We start from the raw sequence: 14,762 nt of genomic DNA, 5'->3' as shown, positions 1-14,762 counted from the left end.
TTCGAGACCAGCCTGGCCAATATGGTGAAATCCTGTCTCTACTAAAAATACAAAAATTAGCCAGGTGTGGTGGCCCACGCCTGTAATCCCAGCTACTCAGGAGGCTGAGGCAGGAGAATCACTTTAACCAAGGAGGTGGAAGTTACAGTGAGTCAAAATCAGGCCACTGCACTCCAGCCTGGGTGATAAAGCAAGATTCTGTCTCAAAAAATAAAAATAAAATAAACCCTTTTGTAAAGCTCAAGAACAACTAAAATTAAGCACCGCTCTGTTCATGTAACAAAAACAACACCAAAGAAGAGCTCAAAGGCAAAGCAGAGCCAAGGAATGGGGAGGGGGTGCCCAAAGTGGACGGATCTCAGGGTGGGGAGGGCGCCCCAGGAATCTTTTGCTTTTTCTCTTTTTTTTGAGACAGTGCTCACTCTGTGACCCATGCTCACTCTGTGGCCCAGGCTGGTGTGTAGTGGCACGATCACATCTTCCTGCAGCCTTGACCTCCCAGGCTCAAACAATCCTCCCGCCTCAGACACTTGAGTAGCTGAGACTACAGGTGGAGACCACCGTATCCAGCTAATTTTTGTATTTTTTTGTAGAGACAGGGTCTCAACTATGTTGCCCAAGCTGATATTGAACTCCTGGGCTCAAGTGATCCTCCTGCCTCAGGCTCTTGAGTAGCTGAGACTATGGGCACAAGTCACCAAGCCCAGCTAATATTTGTATTTTTATTTTTTGTAGAGATAGGGTCTTGCTTTATTGCCTAGGCTGGTCTTGAACTCCTGGCTCAAGTGATCCTCCTGCCTCAGCCTCCCAAACTGCTGCAATTACAGGCGTGAGCCACTATGCCCAGCCACCTGGTGGCTGTTTCTATTACTAATCAATTTATTAATAAGCCATATTATTATTTTTATTTTTGGAGATGCAGCCTCATTCTGTTGCCCAGGCTGGAGTGTAGTGGTGCGATCTCAGCTCACTGCAACCTCCGCCTCCCAGGTTCAAGCGATTCTCCAGCCTCAGCCTCCTAGTAATCCAGCTGGGATTACAAGTGCCCACCACCATGCCTGGCTAATTTTTGTATTTTTAGAAGAGATGGGGTTTTGCCATACTGGCCAGGCTGGTCTCCAACTCTTGACCTCCCCACCCACCTTGGCCTCCCAAAGTGCTGGGATTATAGGCGCGAGCCACCGCACCTGGCCCCGACTAATTTTTGTTGTATTTTTAGTAGACACGGGGTTTTACCATGTTGCCCAGGCTGGTCTCGAACTCCTGACCTCAAGTGATCCGCCTGCCTCAGCCTTGCAAAGTGCTAGGATTACAGGTGTGAGCCACTGTGCCCAGCTAATAAGCCGTATCATTGAGAAATTGAGTCGACAAAGGCCAGGCATAGATCCATGACGGCAGCTTGCTATGAACCAAAGATTATGATGAATTTGATCCTGTGGCTCACATGTCACTTAAAAATAGCAAACCAACCAAATGATTGCTTGCTTCCTGCAAAGCATTCTCTTAATTCCTTTTCTCTTGCTGCCAACACTGGAAAGGGCATATGATCCCACTTCTCAGATGAGGAAACCGAGCCTTGGAGAAGGCAAATGAGTTGGACAAGCAAATAACACAGCAGCCTGGCTAGTCCTGACCAGTGCTCAGCTCTGCCTGGGAAGGAGGGGACCTCACGGCGCTCCCAGGCTCTCAGTGCCCACACCCAGCTTACCGGCACAGAGCTGGGCAGTGATTCCTCCTCGCCCCGCTCCTGCTGCAGGCCCTGGGGGGCTGAGGATGGTGGTTGCTCGGCCCGGAGCCCTTGGTTTTCCTCATTCAATCGCTTTACCTCATTGTGAAGGCACTTGTGGGTGGTGACCAGCTCTGCCTGGGGACAGACAGTTAGTACAAGTCAATGAGGAGGACAGGGTGTCTCCAGTCCCTAGGAGGCCAAACCTTAAATCCTCCTCCCAGACTGACAGCAAGAGAGCCCATGGCCCCTCTGCTCCTGAGCAAGGAAGGAGTACTTTTTGCTACCAAGCTCTTTAGACACCCCTGTCCCTGCTGACTCAGAGGTTACATGCTGCTGCCAGAGCCCAAGGGGGTATTTATTTGGTCCATATATATATATATATATATATATGGACCAAATAAATATATATATATATATATATATATATATATATATACGTACACACACGTATATATTTAAATATGTGTGTGTGTGGTGTATTTTATATATATATATATATTTTTTTTTTTTTTTGAGATGGAGTCTCCCTCTTTCACCCAGGCTGGAGTGCAATGGTGCAATCTCAGCTCACTGCAACCTCTGCCTCCTGGTTTCAAGTGATTGTCCTGCCTCAGCTTCCTGAGTAACTGAGATTATAGGGGCCCGCCACCACACCCAGCTAATTTATATATTTTTATCTATCTATCTATCTATCTATCTATCTATCTATCTATCTATCTATCTATTTATTGAGATGGCGTTTTGCTCTTGTTGCCCAGGCTGGAGTGCAATGGTGGGATCTCAGTTCACCGCAACCTCTACCTCCCCGATTCGAGTGATTCTCCTGCCTCAGCCTCCCGAGTAGCTGGGATTACAGGCATGCTCCACCACACCTGGCTAATTTTGTAATTTTAGTAGAGGTGAGGTTTCTCCATGTTGGCCAAACTGGCCTTGAACTTCTGACCTCAAGTAATCCACCTGCCTCGGCCTCCCAAAGTGCTGTGATTACAGACGTGAGCCACCGTGCCTGGCCTAATTTTTGTCTTTTTAGTAGAGATGGGTTTTTGCTGTGTTAGCCAGGCTTGAACTCCTGATCTCAGGTGATCCACCTGCCTAGCCCTCCCAAAGCGCTAGGATTACAGGCGTGAGTCACCTCGCCCAGCCTGATTTGCTTTTAATCCTCATGACTCTGCAAACTAGGCCCCATTATGTCAGTTTTACAGATGGTGAGGCAGAGGCTGGAAGTCTGGGATTAGCTCAAGATCTAACAGCTCTGTGTGGCTGCAGGGGCCCTGTTCTGGCCACTGCACCAGCTGCCCCAAAACCCTCTTAACCTACCTGGCACTGGCTCCAGGGTGTGGCCTGGGCAGCCGGGGACAGGACAGTTGCCTTGACTTCCCACATGACCCCCTCCACCACATGCAACTGGTTTCTGCCAGACTTTTCACCCTTTTGCCCCAGGTACTCACCATCTGCAGCTGTACCCGCTCCTGGGCCTGGCTCACGGTCCCCTGCAGGGTCCGCAGCAGCTGCTCTGAGTTCTGGACCTGGGCCAGGAGCACCTGCATCTGTGTTGAAGGGAGGACGAGGGTGAGGGCAGGCGGATGTCAGGGGGTGGCATGCAGCCCAGAGGCCCGGGTGGTGCTGCAGCAGCAGCAGGGACCCACCTGCTTGGCACAGTCCTCGTTGCTCCGTCTCAGGCCCTCTTGCAGCACGTCCCGCTCACGGCTGATGCTCTCCAGGTCCTTCTGCAGCTGTCGGCCCTGCCACAGACCCTGCCTTCAGCCTGCATCTCCCAGGAACTCAGGCCCCCCTCGCCGCACTTCTTGTGGCCTGCCTCTGCAGGGAGGCGCCCTCATCGATACAGTCCCTTGAGTTAGAGGCCCAGGCATCCATTCTCTTCCCTTCACTCCCCACCCAACAGCAGGCCCTGCTGGGTTTACCTTCAAAGTGGATTCCACAGGGCTATGCGCAGTGGCTCACGCCTGTAAACCCAGCACTTTGTGAGGCCAAAGCGAGTGCATCATTTGAGGTCATGGGTTCAAAACCAGCCTGGCCAACATGGTGAAACCCCATCTCTACTAAAAATACACAAACTTAGCTGGGTGTGGCAGCAGGACACCTGTAATCTTAGATACTCAGGAAGCTGAGGCAGGAGAATCGTGTAAACCTGGGAGGCGGAGGTTGCAGTGAGCTGAGGTTGTGCCACTGCACACCAGCCTGGGTGACAGAGCGAGACTCCATCTCAAAAAAAAAAAAAACAACAGGGCTGGGCGCAATGGCTCATGCCTATAATCCCAGCACTTTGGGAGGTCAAGGTGAGTGGATCACCTGAGGTCCGGAGTTCAAGACCAGCCTGACCAATATGGTGAAACCTTGTCTCTACTAAAAATAAAAAAAAACTAGCCGGGTGTGGTGGCAGGTGCCTGTCATCCCAGCTACTCTGGAGGCTGAGGCAGGAAAATTGCTTGAACCCAGGAGGTGGAGGTTATAGTGAGCCAAGATTGGGCCACTGCACTCCGGCCTGCGTGACCGGGCAGAACTCCATCTTAAAAACAAAAAACAAAAAACAGTGGATTCCACATCCACCCATTTATTCCTGTCTCTGCACCCATCCCCTGGTCCAAGGTACCACGTTCTCCTATACCAGAGTCCCAGCCTCTTAGCTTCTCCTATGGCCCCTATCCCAACACAGGCCCGCCCAAGTAAGCTTTCTTTCTTTTTTCCCAACTAAACTTCCTTGCAACTAAACACGATCATCTGGCTAAGTTCCAGCTACTGAGACAGAAATAGATGAGCCAAGGGCAACTTCCAGGACAACTCTTATTTGATTATTACTTTTTTTTTTTAAGACGAAGTCTCGCTCTTGTCGCCCAGGCTGGAGTGCAATAGTGTGATCTTGGTTCACTGCAACCTCTGCCTCCTGGATTCAAGTGATTCTCCTGCCTCAGCCTCCCAGGATTACAGGAGTCTGTGGCAGGGATTACAGGCACCTGCCACCACGCCTGGCTAATTTTGCATTTTTAGTAGAGACGGGGTTTCGAACTCACAGTTCCTTGTGCCCTGGTCTTTAAGTGTGCCTCCTCCCACCCTCTGGGTCTCAGCTCCAGCTTGAGCCTGGGTCAGTCTCCCTCACCGCCAGTCTCTACCCCATAACCCTGTTCAGTTTCTTTTTCTGGGTATCTCCCTGGTTGACAAGGTCTTCCTCATGCATCCATGTGCATTTTTTTTTAAAGCAGCTTTATTGAGTTATAATTTATTTACTATATAATTTACCCACGTGAAATGTACAACTCAATTTTTTTGTATATCACATTATTATTATTATTATTATTATCTTGAGACAGAATTTCACTCTTGTTGCCCAGGCTGGAGTGCAATGGCGGGATCTCGGCTCACTGCAACCTCTGCCTCCCAGGTTCAAGTGATTCTCCTGCCTCAGCTTCCCTAGTAGCTGGGATTACAGGCATGTGCCACCACGTCCAGCTAATTTTTGTATTTTTAGTAGAGATAAGGTTTCTCCATGTTGGTCAGGCTGGTTTCACACTTCTGACCTGGGGTGATCCACGTTGGCCTTCCAAAGTGCTGGGATTACAGCTATGAGCCACCGCACCAGACCTTTTTTTTTTTCTTAAATAGAGATGGGGTTTCACTGTGTTGGCCAGGCTGGTCCGGAACTCCTGACCTTGTGATCCACCTGCCTCGGCCTCCCAAAGTGCTGGGATTACAGGTGTGAGCCACCTTGCCCGGCCCTTGTTTTTTTTTGAGACAGGTTCTCACTCTGTGACCCAGGCTGACGTGCAGTGGCATGATCTCAGCTCACTGGCGCTTCCACCTCCTGGGATCGAGCAATCCTCCTGCCTCAGCCTCCTGAGTTACTGGGACTACAGGTGCATACTTGGCTTAAAAAAAAAAAAAAAAAACTTTTGTAAAGAGATAGAGTCTCACTATGTTGCCCAGACTGGCCTTGAACTCCTAGCCAAAAACAATCCTCCCACCCAGCTTCCAAGTGGCTGGCATGGCAGGTGTGAGCCACCGCACCTGGCCCGTGTTCACATTTACATCTGCCTGCCTTCACTAGGAGGGGGCCTCTCTTCTCCCTATGGAAGCTCCAGCTCTAGCTCTGTGTCTGAACACAGGAGGTCGGGGGGAAGCATCCAGCAGAGAGGGGGACGGTGCACCCCACCCCCCTGCCCACTGCACTCACCTCCATCTGCAGCTGCTCCCACTGGGTGTCTGGGACAAGCTGATAGCCAGGAGGGGGCAGGTAGATGCCCTCGGGAACCAGGGTGCCCGTGGACACCAGTGAGGCCGTCTCTTCCTGCTCAGGGCTCAGGCCCTGGCGACTGCGGGGCAGGGAGGCACTGCTGCCAGCCCCACCGCCAAGGGAGAAGGAGGAGATGGAGGCGCTGTCGTCACAGTTGTGGGCGAAGGCCTCGGCTGCCGGACCCCCATCTCCGCTCAGCTCCTCCAGAGGCTCCAGCGGGGGTGATGGGTCCCGGGACAGGGGCAGCAACTCGGTGGAGCCATGAAGGGAAGGGGCATGCTGGGGACGTCTCTAGGGAAGAGGGCAGGGACAAGGCTGGGGGGCCAGGGTCCTCTGGCATCACTCCTTCCCCAGCGCCCCTGGCCGCGCCCTCACCTGGATCTCCTGAATCAGCTCCTCAGCCCTCAGCAGCTTCGCCTTCAGCTCCTCGATCTCCTGCTCCATGGGCAGTATGATCTCACGAAGCTTCTCCGAGTCCTCGTGGGCCTGAAGGGAGGCGGGTTTGGCAGCAATAGCTCCCCCTTCCCGATTGCTGGAGCCCCAGGCCTGCTCAGAGTTTCCTCCCCAAGCATGGCAGCTCCTCCCTAGAAGATGCTGTCCACCCCAAATCCAGAGATAAGAACACAGAGATTCTGGAAGCTTCCATGACTTGCCTCAGGGCATAAGGGCAAGGATGAAGGTCACAACCTCTTCCTGTGGCCCCATCACTCACCATACCTTCCTTCCCAATACCCATTTATTCTTTTGTCATAGAACTTTACCTTTTTTTTTTTTTTAAGAGATGAGATATCAGCTGGGTGTGGTGGCTCACACCTGTAATCCCAGCGCTTTGGGAGGCTGAGGTGGGTGGATCACCTGAGGTCAGGAGTTTGAGACCAGCCTGGCTAACATGGTGAAACCCATCTCTACTAAAAATGCAAAAATTAGCTGGGCATGGTGGCTCCCACCTGTAATCTCAGCTACTCAGGAGACTGAGGCAGGAGAATCGCTTGAACCTGGAAGGCGGAGGTTGCAATGAGCCGAGATTGCACCACTGCACTCCAGCCTGGGCGACAGAGCGAGACTCCATCTCAAAAATCCAAAAATTAAAAAAAAAAGAGATGAGGTCTCGCTCCATAGCCCAGGCTGGAGTGCAGTGGCGAAATGTCGGCTCACTGTAGTCTCCACCTCCAGGACTCAAGCCATCCTCCTGCCTCAGCCTCCTGAGTAGCTGGGACTACACGCATGTGCACTGATGGGCTAATTTTTGTATTTTTTTGTGGAGGCAGGATCTTGCTATGCTGTCCAGACTGGTTTTGAACTCTTGTCCTCAAGTGATCCTCCCACCACCTTAGCTCCCAAAGTGCTGGGATTACAAGTGTAATTCCCAGTATCTGGGTTGGGATTACACCAATGCCCAGCACACCTCACAGTTTTAGTCGGGCATGAGGTCTAAATCCTAGAATACCATCCACATTTCTGAGCTTCCTTGCAACTAAACACGATCATCTGGCTAAGTTCCAGCTACTGAGATGGAAACAGATGAGCCAAAGGCACCTTCCAAGACAACTCTTTATTTGTATTATTACAATTTTTTTTTTGAGACAGAGTCTCACTCTGTCCCACAGGCTGGAGTACAATGGCATGATCTCAGCTCACTGCAACCTCTGCCTCCCGGGCTCAAGTGATTCTCCTGCCTCAGCCTTCCAAGCTGGGACTACAGGCATGCGCCACCACACCGGGCTAAGTTTTGCATTTTTTAGTAGAAACGGGGTTTCACCATGTTGGACAGGCTGGTCTCAAACTCCTGACCTCGTGATCTGCCTGCCTCGGCCTCCCAAAGTGCTGGGATTATAAGTGTGGGCCACTGTGCCTGGCCTATTATTACTTTTTTTTGAGATGGAGTCTCTCTCTGTTGCCTAGGCTGGAGTGCAGTGGCGTGATCTCAGCTCACTACAACCTCCACCTCCAGGGTTCAAGCAATTCTGCCTCAGCCTCCTAAGTAACTGGGATTACAGGTGCCCGCCACCATACCTGGCTCATTTTTGTATTTTTAGTAGAGACTGGGTTTCACCATATTGGCCAGGCTGGTCTCAAACTCCTGACCTCATGATATACCCACCTTGGCCTCTCAAAGTGCTGGGATTACAAGCATAAGCCACCGTGCCCAGCCCAATCCACTGTTAATTTGAGCTTTCAATCACATGCAGCCAAATCTCATCCTAATCGATTTGTTCTCCCACACTCCCATCACCACCACAGAGCTGACCTGGGCAAATTTTTTTTTTTTTTTTGAGACGGCGTCTCAAAAGCAGTGATTGAATCTCAGCTCACGACAATCTCCACCTCCCAGGTTCTCCACCTCCCGGGTTCAGCCTCCCAAGTAGCTGGAACTATAGACACATGCCACCATACTTGCCTAATTTTTGTATTTTTTATAGAGATGGGGTTTCACCATGTTGGCCAGGATGGTCTTGAACTCCTGACCTCATATTTTCCCATTTCTTTTCAAGCTTAAGATCCTGCTGACCTTGAGCAGCCAACAGCCTCTACACATCTCCACTAGTATGCCCCACAGGCTCCTCTAACTGTAGACAGTCAAACAAAACCACTCAGTGATGCTGTTCTTCCTACCACAAGCACTCAAGTCAGTGAGAACGGCCCTGCTGGCCACCAGCTGTTCAAGGCAGAAATCTGCCAATCATCCCTGTCTCCGTCACTTCCCACTTCTAGTTCATGCCCTTTCTCCTTCTTGAATTACTCAAAATCTTCTCAAGAAAGCTCACTTTAATCATCCAAATCTCTCTCTTTTTTTTTTTTTTGAGATGGAGCCTCACTCTGTCACCCAGGCTGGAGTGCAGTGTTGCGATCTCAGCTGACTGCAACCTCCGCCACCCGGGTTCCAGTGATTCTCATACCTCAGTCTCCCAACTAGCTGGGATTACAGGTGCCTGCCACCATGCCCAGCTAATTTTTGTATTTTTTAGATTTCACCATGTTGGCCAGGCTGGTCTTGAACTCCTGACCTCAAGTGATCTGCCTGTCTCGACCTCCCAAAGTGCTGGGATTACCATGAGCCTCTGCACCTGGCTGAGAGGTAGCAATAGATTACCAAGAGGTAATATATACCGGGGTAGTTAATAACAGTAAGAATTTTTCTGCTACCCTTAAGTGTAAGTTCCCTTCCCTCTATACAGCTTAAGTTTGGAGGTCAGTGACCTTGGTCACCCACTAATAAGGAGCAAGCCAGGACCCTACGGAGCACGGAGCCAAGCTCTCAACAACACATGGTAACTCTATTGATTCCAAGGATCACTACTGGGTTCCCTGTACCCCATGACCAGGGAACGGGACATCCACAATCCTCAAAATCCTTCCAAATCCCAACGCTGCGGGGAAGCCATCCCCACCCCAACCTTTTCCATCTGCTTCTCCAGGGAGTCCAGGGGGTGGGCCCGGGACAGCAGCTGCTTTAGGCGGCCCAGCTCCCGCTCCTTCTCCTCACAGTCCTGCTGCTGCTGCTGTCGCTCCTGCTTCAGGGCGGTGATCTGGGCCTCATAGCTGCTGATGGAGTCTGGCAGGGGAGGAAGGGCAGGGAAGAGGAAGGGTCAGCGAGCAGGCCCTGCCTGTGGGTGAGCAGCGGACTCTTGATGCACTGACTCTTTCTGTGAGACTGCACCATAGCAGTTGCTATGGCAGGCTTTGCAGAAATTGACCTGGGCAATCACTCAGGCTCTCAGTGTGCATCCGTGTCCTTAGGTGCAAAATGGGGAAACTACTGATCACCCTTCTGGTGGCTACGGATTAAATGAGATGACATACCTGAGATAAATACTGTACAAAAAAATAAAAAATAGATGAGATGACATAGCTCTTTCTCTGGTACACAGAAGACATCATACTGTTCCTATTAATATATACCAGGAACAGTCAATATTTAGCATACATATTGCTAAATATTGAAGAACCGGAAGAATTTTTTTTTTTTTTGAGACAGAGTCTCGAATGCAGTGGTGGAATCTCAACTCACCTCAACCTTCGCCTCTCTGGTTCAAGCAATTCTCCTGTCTCAGCCTCCCAAGTAGCTGGAACTACAGGCACGTGCCACCATGCCTGGCTAATTTTTGTATTTTTAGTAGAGATGGGGTTTCACCATGTTGGCCAGGATGGTATCGAACTCCTGACCTCATAATCTGCCTGGCTCAGCCTCTTAAAGTGTTGGGATTACAAGCATGAGCCACCATGCCCAGCAAAAACAGTAATTTTTTGTTATTATTATTATTATTATTTTGAAACAGAGCCTTACTCTGTCAGCTAGGCTGGAGTGCAGTGACACAATCTTGGCTCACTGCAACCTCTGCCTCCCTAGTTCAAGCAATTGCCATGCCTCAGCCCCCTGAGTAGCTGGGATTACAGGTGCCCACCACCACGCCTGGCTATTTTGTATTTTTAGTAGAGACAGGGTTTCGCTGTGTTAGCCAGGCTGGTCTCGAACTCCTGACCTCAAATGATCCACCCACCTTGGCCAACCAAAGTGTTGGGATTACAGGTGTAAGCCACTGCTCCCAGCCTTATTTATTTATTTATTTATTTCTTGAGAAAGGGTCTCACTCTGTTGTCCAGGCTGAAGTGCAGTGTCACAATCAAGACTCACCGCAACCTCAGCCTCCTGGGTTCAAGCAATCCTCCCACCTCAGCATCCCTAGTAGCTGGGACTACAGACACACACTACCACGCCTGGCTAATTTTTGTATTTTTTGTAGAAATGAGTGTCTCACCATGTTTCCCAGGGTGGTCTCGAAATCCTGAGCTCAAGTGATCCTCCCGTCTCAGCCTCCCAAAGTGCTGGGATTTACAGGCATGAACCACCACACCTGGCCCTTAATCATAATAGTAAATATGTATGCTGAATCAGACTCTGAGCTGGGCTCTGGAAATACAGAAATAAACACAAAGCTTGCCGCCGGGAGCTCAGAGTCCAATGAGGATGGCAGCTGTGGCCATAGTTAGGATGTGGTACGGGAGGATAGAGGTACAGGAAAGGACCCTTCCTGGGCTTGGGGATCCCAGAGGAAGGAGCCCTCACTCTGCCTGCCTGGCCAGGCAGGAGAGGACACTGGTAATAATAATAATAACACTAACAGACAGTGAAGGAGGGAAAGGATGCATGAGCTAACAGGACCAGTATGAGCAGAGGAAGAGTGGCTGGCATGGCCGGGGCATGGTAGGGTATGTTGGAGGGGTTGGAAGAGTAAAGGCGCCCAAGGAGAGACACTGGAAAGGAGGAGAGGATGGCAGTGGATGGCTCCCAAAGCCTTGAATGCCATGCCAAGAGGTTTGGAACTTATCCTACAGGTCAGCAGGAGATGGAGGTGATGTTGGCTAGAACATAGACTTTTTTCTTGGGAGTCAGGGCCGGGCATGGTGGCTCATCTCTATAATCCTAGCACTTTGGGAGACAGAGGCGGGTGAATCACCTGAGGTCAGGAGTTCGAGACCAGCCTGGCCAACATGGAAAAACCCCATCTCTACGAAAAACACAAAAATAAACTAGGTATGGTATTGGGCACCTATAATTCTAGTGACTTGGGAGGTTGAGGCAGGAGAATTGCTTGAACCCGAGAGGTAGAGGTTACAGTGAGCTGTGATTGTGCCATTGCACTTCAGCCTGGTGACAGAGTAGGACTCTGTCTCAAAAAAAAAGAGAGAGAGAGTCAGGATCTCCCTTTGTCACCCACGTCACCCAGGCTGGAGTGCAGTGGCGCAATCAGAGTTCACCACAGCCTTAAACTCTTAGGTTCAAGTGATCCTCCTGCCTCAGCCTCCCAAGTAGCAGGCACCACAGGCACTTGCCACCATACCCAGCTAAGGGTCTCACTTTGGTGCCCAGGCTGGTCTCAAATTCCTGACCTCAAGTGCTCCTCCCAGCTGAGTAACCTGCACATGTTTTATTTTTGGTAGAATGTGGTCATTTTTTGTTTGTATTATAGATATTGATTTATTATTGTACACTAACAGTAGAAGCAAAGGCTCAGCTTGCAGGCTGCTTGGTTTCAAATCTCCGGCTGTTTTCCAACTATATGACCTTGGGCAAGTTATTTAAACTCTCGGCCTCAGAGCTTCCTCTGTAAAATGGAGATGGATAATAGCTCCTGCCTCACAGTTTGTTATGAAGATTAGTTACTCATAAAGCATTTAGCTCAGTACCTGGCACACAGTGAGTGCTCAAAACGTGCTAGCTGGCCGGGCGCAGTGGCTCACACCTGTAAATCCCAGCACTTTGGGAGGCCAAGGCAGGCAGATTGTTTGAGCTCAGGAGTTCAAGACCAGTCTGAGCAACATAGTGAGACCCTGTTTCTACAAAAAATTAGCCAGGCATGGTAGCATGCACCTATAGTCCCAGCTACTTGGGAGGCTGAGGTTGGAGGATCTGCTTGAGCCCAGGAGGTGGAGGTTTCAGTGAGCTGAGATCACATCACTGCACTCCAGCGTGAGCAACAGAGCAAAACTCCTACTGACTCAAAAAACAAAACAAAATTTAAAAAAGCTAGCTATTGTTATTATTTAGAACACACCTGGTTTTCCTTATACAGTAGAGATAACAAGTTTCCCTTAATAAAGATATGTAAGCTTTTAAAATGTGGACCCATTTAAAGAACAAATATTAAGTAAACAGCAGGGTAAGTTGTACAAAGACATGACTACATTGCGCAGGCACGTGGATCCTGAAATGCAGGAAATACAGCCCCAGAGAAGTCTGCAGCCAGGAGTGGCTGTAGGGAAATCAAATGGTGGGAAGGAAATTTTAGGAAGTTTATCTGGAAGCCAGTGTCAAGGCCAGACTATAGAGGGAGATCTGTGAGAAGGTTGGGACAACAGTCCAGGAGAGAGTTGACGAGAGCCCCACTATAGCAGGGGCAGAGAGGTGGGGGCAGCTCTGACATGTTTCAGAGGCTCTGGCTTCTGCTAGAGGAAGGTGAGTAGAAAGGACGAGCAGCTGGGGCATCTGGGGCTAGAGGAGCAAGTACAGATAATGTGAGGCCGAAGGAGGGAAGCTGGTACACAGCCTGGGGAGGAGGGAGTGTCTGGGGAAGGCTGGAGAGCAGAGCATTAGACTCACAGAGACTGGGCCAGGCCTGATTCTATTTCCCGGAGGCCCAGACTAAAACGAGGCTGGTTTGGGGAACTAAGCAGTTTCTCACTTATCTTCAGGGTTGATCAATCATCAGTAAGGGACAAGAAATGACATGGGGCAAGGCAACAGATGGAAGCTGGGAGCTAAACTTAGCTGTCTGACTGAACTGCTGCTATCACATGGAGTGCCTCTATGCAAATTTTAAAAGGGCGGCCCTTCCTCTGGGCCATAGTCATGCCCTGTGCTAGGCAACCCTGCTAACCTACTCAATTGCTTATCTGTGCTCCTCGACCCTTTTCTCGTCATTCACTTCCCAGTATGGGGCTGAAGGGGAGTCTAGGTGAGACCCCCGTCTCACCTTTCAGGATGGCCTGCAGCGAGGCCACCTCCTCTTGGCACTGCCGCTGAACCGCAGCCACAGCCTCGGCCTTCGTGCTCTCGCTCACCTCCGCCACAGCCTTCATGGTCTCCATTTCTGCCAGGGCGCCTGCCAGCTCAGCCCGAAGCCGGCTGAGCTCACCTGACTCGGCCTCAACATTCGCCCCTTCCTGGGGCTGGGGGCCCTCCACTGCTGTGGGGGACAGAGATCAGTCTCTCTTCCCATCTCTTAACACGCCAGGCCACCTAACGACTTAGCAAGTCCTGCAACCTAGTACTGTTGCCTTCACCTGGGGCCGCCTTCACCTGGGCCGGTCCCGCTCACCTAGCCCTGCCCCTGCCCCGCCCCCTTCCCACTCGCTCCGCCGGGTGCTGCCTACACTCCATCTCTTCGTGGTTGCCAGTTTCACTCAATCCTCTATTCGCTCTAATCCGGCCCTGCCCTTCCAATGGCCACGCCCCTTCCTCACTGGGCCCCCACAACGCACCTGTCACAGGCCCTACCCGTTGAATGGCCTGGCCACGCTCCCTTCGCCGGTGGCTCTGGGACCCGCCCCCTTTCGCGCGGCGTGGCCCCGCCCCTTCCTCCATCTCCCCTCTCCACCCCCCATTCGCAGGTGGCCAGCTCGGCCCCGCCCCTAGTTTCACCGCTCCCCGCGTGCACGGTCGCCCTTCACGTACCAGCCCCTAGCCCCCGCCGCCGCTGATTTTCGCCCGCGGCCACCGGCGCAGCTGCCGCCATCGCCTCAACGCAAACGGCGGATTCTCGCACTCCCTGGTGACGGAGCGCACCGCTTCCGGGTCCGCTCGGCAGTTTCCGGATCCGCTCGGCTGTTTCCGGATAGGCTCCGGGCTCGAGGCCCCGGACGGAGCTTGAGGGGGATTCCGAGCCTCGGCCGGAGATTCCCGAGTCAGCCCCCTGCTCCGGCCCCGCCCCAACCCTTCCTGGCTGGACCGTGCGGTTCGGGAGGACCGCTGTCCGTCAAGCCCGGAAGAAGATCTTTCTTAAGAGGTCTTTTTAGGCGTCTCTCCGTGACCTTGGAAGCCCTGCTCCGATTATGCCTCCTCCGGGACGCTGGCCGAGCAGGCCGGAGCGCTCCCCCTCGCTCCCTCGCTGCCCCTGCCCGGAGGCTTTAATCCGCTCTGGCCGTCCTTCCTCCCGAACCTGGCTCGCGTCACAGCGAATTGTGGCGGGGCCCTCCCTGCACCTCCGCCCTCGTGGAGCGTCCCTCCGGGCAGGGCCAGGTCCGCTTCATTTTTCTGAGCGCCTCCGAGTCCCCGCGTAGTCGGAGTCT

The 14,762-nt window shown here is 51.8% G+C and overlaps 1 protein-coding gene across 10 annotated transcripts in view; it reads right to left on the bottom strand.

The window, feature by feature from the left end:
- RABEP2 (rabaptin, RAB GTPase binding effector protein 2) overlaps positions 1–14,762 on the bottom strand; it is a 16,961-nt gene extending 2,199 nt beyond the window's left edge. For 3 of the 10 annotated variants that reach the window (XM_035267281.3, XM_054242734.2, XM_054242735.2), the window contains exons 1-8: positions 14,149–14,762; positions 13,448–13,660; positions 9,371–9,528; positions 6,351–6,461; positions 5,916–6,266; positions 3,376–3,471; positions 3,178–3,276; positions 1,709–1,864 (exon numbers count right to left, since the gene is read on the bottom strand). In XM_035267281.3, coding sequence (XP_035123172.1) covers positions 1,709–1,864; positions 3,178–3,276; positions 3,376–3,471; positions 5,916–6,266; positions 6,351–6,461; positions 9,371–9,528; positions 13,448–13,660; positions 14,149–14,209 — 1,245 coding nt within the window. In that variant the 5' untranslated portion in view covers positions 14,210–14,762. Of the gene's footprint in view, positions 1–1,708; positions 1,865–3,177; positions 3,277–3,375; positions 3,472–5,915; positions 6,267–6,350; positions 6,462–9,370; positions 9,529–13,447; positions 13,661–13,847; positions 14,081–14,148 lie in introns of those variants that run through there. The other 7 variants (XM_035267282.3, XM_078345084.1, XM_035267285.3 and 4 more) reach the window with 4 other exon arrangements.

The sequence above is a fragment of the Callithrix jacchus genome, chromosome 12, assembly GCF_049354715.1.
Source record: "Callithrix jacchus isolate 240 chromosome 12, calJac240_pri, whole genome shotgun sequence".
NCBI classification, from domain to species: Eukaryota; Metazoa; Chordata; class Mammalia; order Primates; family Cebidae; genus Callithrix; species Callithrix jacchus.
The sequence above is the reverse complement of the archived record's forward strand: the minus strand, read 5'-3'. Positions and strand labels throughout refer to the sequence as shown.